Consider the following 5,418-nt stretch of genomic DNA (forward strand, 5'->3'; position numbering starts at 1 on the left):
ACTGAGTGAGACTCCATCTCAAAAAAAAAAAAAAAAAAATTATTAGCTAGGCAGGCCCGGCGTGGTGGCTCATGCCTGTAATTCCAGCACTTTGGGAAGCCAAGGCAGGCAGACCACCTGAGGTGAGGAGTTCAGCACTAGCCTGACCAACATGGAGAAACTCTGTCTCTCTAAAAACACAAAATCAGCTGGGCATGGTGGTGCATGCCTGTAATCCCAGCTACTCGGGAGGATGAGGCAGGAGAAATCACTTGAACCAGGCAGGCCGAGGTTGCAGTGAGCTGAGATCGAACCACTGCACTCTACTTGGGTGACAAAGCGAGACTGTATCTCAAAAAAAAAAAAAAAAGCTGGGCATGGTGGCAGGCACCTGTAATCCCAGCTACTCAGGAGGCTGAGGTACCAGAATTGTTTGAGGAGGCAGAGGCTGCAGTGAGTGACCCTGTCACTGCCTTCAAAAAATTTTTTTAAAAAAGTAGCATAGTGGTTTCCAGGTGCTGGCGGGGTGGGCAATGGGGAATTAGTGTTAAATGGCTAAGGAGCTTCAGTCTGGGATGATGAAAAAGTTTTTTTGTTGTTGTGTTTTTTTGTTGAGACAGAGTTTCACTCTGTCGCCCAGGTTGGAGTGCAGTGGCACCATCATGGCTCACTGTAGCTTCAAACTCCCAGGCTCAAGTGATCCTTGCATCTCAACCTCTCAAGTAGCTGAAACTACAGGCACGTGCCATCGTGCCCAACTCATTTTTTGCATTTATTTATTTATTTATTTATTTGAGACGGAGTTTCGCTCTTGTTTCCCAGGCTGGAGTGCAATGGTGCGATCCTGGCTCACTGCAACCTCCGCCTCCCAGGTTCAAGCGATTCTCTGCCTCAGCCTCCTGAGTGGCTGCGATTACCGGTGCCCGCCACCATGCTCAGCTAATTTTTTCATTTTTTTAGAGACAGGGTTTTACCACATTGCCCAGGCTGGTCTCAAACTCCTGGGTTCAAGTGATCAGACTTCCAAAGTGCTGGGATTACCAGCATGAGCCGCCACATCCATGCCTCCCACCTGATTCCCAAGAAAACAGAGACCCAGGACAGATGAGGGTGGGGGCTAATACAAGTCAGCAGTAGAAATTTTCCAATTGAATAGACAGAATTTCCTCCGACATTTTTTTTATTTTTGAGACGGAGTCTCTCTCTGTCACCCAAACTGGAGTGCAGTGGCGTGTTCTTGGCCTCCTGGGTTCAAGCGATTCTCCTGCCTCCACCTCCACCTCCCAGGGAGCTGAGATTACCGGCACACACACCACCATACCTGGCTAATTAGCTTTTTTTTTGAGACACAGTCTTGCCCTGTCACCCAGACTGGAGTGCAGTGACACAATCTCGGTTCACTACAACCTCTGCCTCCCAGGTTCAAGCAATTCTCCTGCCTCAGCCTCCTGAGTAGCTGGGATTACAGACCTATGCCACTACACCCAGCTAATTGTTTTTTTTTTTTGGAGACGGAGTCTCACTCTGTCACCCAGGCTGGAGTGCAGTGGCCGGATCTCAGTTCACTACAAGCTCCACCTCTTGGGTTCACGCCATTCTCCTGCCTCAGCCTCCCGAGTAGCTGTGAGCGCCCGCCACCACGCCCGGCTAATTTTTTGTATTTTTTAGTAGAGACAGGGTTTCACCGTGTTAGCCAGGCTGGTCTCGATCTCCTGACCTCGCGATCCGCCCGTCTCGGCCTCCCAAAGTGCTGGGATTACAGGCTTGAGCCACCGCGCCCGGCCTATTTTTATTTTTTGAAACGGAGTCTCGCACCGTCACCTGGGCTGGAGTGCAATGGCATGATCTTGGCTCACTGCAACCTCTGCCTCCCGGGTTCATGCCATTCTCCTGCCTCAGCCTCCCGAGAAGGTGGGACTACAGGTGCCTGCCACCCACACCTGGCTAATCTTTTGTATTTTTAGTAGAGATGGGGTTTCACCATGTTAGCCAGGATGGTCTTGATCTCCTGACCTTGTGATCCGCAAGCCTGGGCCTCCCAAAGTGCTGGGATTACAGGCGTGCGCCACTGCGCTCAGCACTCCTACCCTTAATCTCAGGGCTTTGATTTCTCCCAAGCCCCTTCCTTGATTTCTTTCTCCCTCAAACGCCTCCCTACCTCCCAATTTTTTAAAGACAGCGTCTCATTCTGTTGCCCAAGCTGTAATGCAGTGGCACAACCTTGAACTCCTGGGCTCAAGGGATCCTCCCACCTCAGCCTCCCAAGTAGCTGGGACCACAGGGCACACCACCATGCCCTGCTAATTGTTTTTTGTAGAGACAACCTCTCACTTTGTTAGCCAGGCTGGTCTCAAACTCCTGGCCTCAAGCAATCCTCCCACTTTGGCCTCCCAAAGTGCTGGGGTTACAGATATGAGCCACTGCACCTGGCCTCAAAGCCTCTTTATCATTGGTCGTGTCCAGCATGAGCTCTGTCCCCCTTGCAAGCTGACTTGCCCACCCCACCAGCAGCCATGTACCTTTATTGCCTCACAGCCCTGGCCTACAGAAACTCAGGCTCTCCAGGAAGAAGTGACCAGCCAAGGCCCCCCAACAGGATCCCTGACCTGCTGGGGGAGATTCCAGAGCAGAACCCAAAGGACACAGCCTCTAGCCCTGCGCTCCGGCTCTGCCGCCTCCATGGTGGCTTCAGCACCATCAGGGCCACTCACCACAAGTGTGTATGGAGCCTCCTTCTTTGGCAGCTCCTCACTGGAAGTGGTGGCATCTGCTGAGCTGGGCCCCGTGGGGGACGTGTCAACAAAGCTCTCGTCCACCACCCGGAAGCGGATCTCCTCGCCGGTGTCCATGTAGAGGTCGTGCGCTCCTTCCTCCGTCTCATACTCCCACACCCACACCTGCTCCGCTTCGTCGCTGAGAGGGTCCAGGGTCAAGGCAGCAACCAGATCGTGGGAGGGGCTTCCCTCAGCACCCCCCGACCCCAGGAAAAACCCATCCCAGGGTGAGATCATTGTGGCTGGGAAGTCACCGGAAAAGCAGGTCCCAGCCCCATGTGCAAGGCCTGGGCCAAACAGCGAGGAGCAAGCACTCCTGGATGCCAGGAGCCAGGATGGGGAACACAGGGCCCCCATTCAGACACCACGGCCAGACGCACACGGATCTCAGAGCACCAGAGCAGGAGGGGACGAGACGTGGTCCAAGTCCCACCTCTTAAGACAAGAGCAACCTAGGCCTCCTGCCGCGGGGCCCCACACACCCTTTTCATCAAAGCCTTGCAACAGGCTGATGGGCACCCAAGGACTTGCCGTTTCCAAGAGGATGTGGTGGGATGGGAGGTCACCTACCCAGTTGGATGACAACTGGTGAGAGAACCAGCCGGGCTGCGCCAGGTTTTCTAACACATCCTGGAGTCACACGCAGACCCAGAGCCGTGCGGCCACCCAGCCAGGGCAGCCCCCCTTGGCCCTCCATCGCCCCCAGCAAAGCCCACACAGGGGAGCCATGGGTTCTCTGGTGGCAGTCCCACTGTTGGGTCCTGCCTCTGTGCCAGGTCCCGTGCTGTGCACCGTGAGTACAGCTGTGACACGTCAGAGTCCTTCCTAGTGAGGAGTCTCAGATTCGTGGATAGCCCCACAGAAACAGACAACCCCAGTACAGCAAGGTGAGGGGTGGGACAGGGACAACGGAGGCCCAGAAGGAACACATCTCAACATCTCAGCCCATGACCCGGAACACAGGCAAGGCCTCACGTCCCAGGGACCAGCATAAGCCTCCAGGGCAAGTGATCTCTAAGATGATTCCTGCAGGGAAAACCTAAGCGAAGTGAACCAGAAATGAATGGTGTCCCCCAGGACACCACAGCTCTAATGGTGTGCAGTGTACAACCCAGACAGCCAAGCCTGACAGCCCCGACAAAGACAGGCACGGGGGCATCACTTCACTCCCTGAATGGGAGGCACAGACAGGCTGGTGCCTCTGGAGCAAAGCACAGGCTGGGGACAGGCACAGAGGCCAGTGGCATCAGGTTACAGGACCCAAAGGCCACCCTAAAGAGTGGGGACCTTCCTTTGGAGAGGCCTGAGCTCCTCTGTGACAAACCACTTTAACCTTGGGAGGATACAACTTGGCTGGCTGCTGCAGTGACTCTGGGGGGATGAGAATGTCATCGAAGAAGCCTAGAGAGACTGGAAGGAAGGAAGCAGGTGACAGCCTGAGATGGGGGTTCCCAGTGGACACTAAACATTGCAGGGTCTGATGCTTGACAGGCAAGCCCTGCCCTGGGCTGCTCATGAGGTGGATGTCATTATGGAAAACTAGGCCCCTTCCCCGCCTAATGCCTCTGCCTACACCACCCACACGGCCGAGTAGCCCTGGGCAAAGCCCGGAGCACCTAGTCCCCAAAACCTCTGCACACAACAGTGACCAGTGGGCGCTGAAGACTCCCAGTCACTTCCACCAGCTTCGGTGCCCACCCTGAAGCCCTGAGTGATGGCCTGACAGTGAAACCTCACTGCTGATGGAGGTCCTCACGCAACACATGAAAGGGAGGGTGGGGCCAGGCGCGGTGGCTCAAGCCTGTAATCCCAGCACTTTGGGAGGCCGAGACGGGCGGATCACAAGGTCAGGAGATCGAGACCATCCTGGCTAACACAGTGAAACCCCGTGTCTACTAAAAAATACAAAAAAACTAGCCGGGCGAGGTGGCGGGCGCCTGTAGTCCCAGCTACTCGGGAGGCTGAGGCAGGAGAATGGCATAAACCCGGGAGGCGGAGCTTGCAGTGAGCGGAGATCGCGCCACTGCACTCCAGCCTGGGCGACAGAGCGAGACTCCGTCTCAAAAAAAAAAAAAAGAAAGAAAGGGAGGGTGGGCAAGCTTCTCTGACACCACGGGGAAGGTTCAGCCCCAACACCTGAGCCCTCCCCTGACCATGTGGATGGGCACAGACCTCCTGCCCCACACTGTTCCCAAGTCTTGTCTGAGGCATCAGGGCCACTGTTACCGTGCACTCCTTCTGGGCTGCAGCCTTTGATCTTCCCAATCAGAATCTCGTCTAGGAATGGATGAAACACCACGTAGCGAAAATGGACTGGAAATGAAGAAAGCCCGTCAGTGACGCGGACTGGGGCCCCAGCGCACTCTCATGTCACCCTCAGGTGCCAGCACACCCGGGGGCCTGTGTGGCTGCTCCATGCCACATCCCCCTACAGGCCGAGACCCTCCCCTTGTCTCCTGCAAGTTCACAGCATGGCCCCACAAGGTGCCAGCAGCAGCTGTCCTAGAACTGGGCACTCCCAAAACTGCTAGGTTATTCACACCTGAGCCCAGACTCTGAGCCATCAGTGGCTCCAAAGTCAATTTCAACCTCCCTTCAGGCTCTCCTTCAGCTCCTAAAAAGGGCAGAAGCAACTGGTAAAGAAAGCAGGGTTTAGCTGGGCGCA

At 55.3% G+C, this 5,418-nt stretch overlaps 1 protein-coding gene across 2 annotated transcripts in view; it reads right to left on the bottom strand.

Annotated features, from left to right (window-relative positions):
- POLR3H (polymerase (RNA) III (DNA directed) polypeptide H (22.9kD)) overlaps window positions 1–5,418 on the bottom strand; it is a 25,275-nt gene that overhangs the window by 4,529 nt on the left and 15,328 nt on the right. The window contains exons 4-6 of one of the 2 annotated variants that reach the window (XM_011945079.1): window positions 4,980–5,066; window positions 4,100–4,163; window positions 2,691–2,892 (exon numbers count right to left, since the gene is read on the bottom strand). In XM_011945079.1, coding sequence (XP_011800469.1) covers window positions 2,691–2,892; window positions 4,100–4,163; window positions 4,980–5,066 — 353 coding nt within the window. The remainder of the gene's footprint in view (window positions 1–2,690; window positions 2,893–4,099; window positions 4,164–4,979; window positions 5,067–5,418) is intronic. The other variant, XM_011945080.1, reaches the window with a different exon arrangement.

This window comes from Colobus angolensis, unplaced genomic scaffold (genome assembly GCF_000951035.1).
Source record: "Colobus angolensis palliatus isolate OR3802 unplaced genomic scaffold, Cang.pa_1.0 Scaffold239, whole genome shotgun sequence".
In the NCBI taxonomy this organism is placed as follows: domain Eukaryota; kingdom Metazoa; phylum Chordata; class Mammalia; order Primates; family Cercopithecidae; genus Colobus; species Colobus angolensis.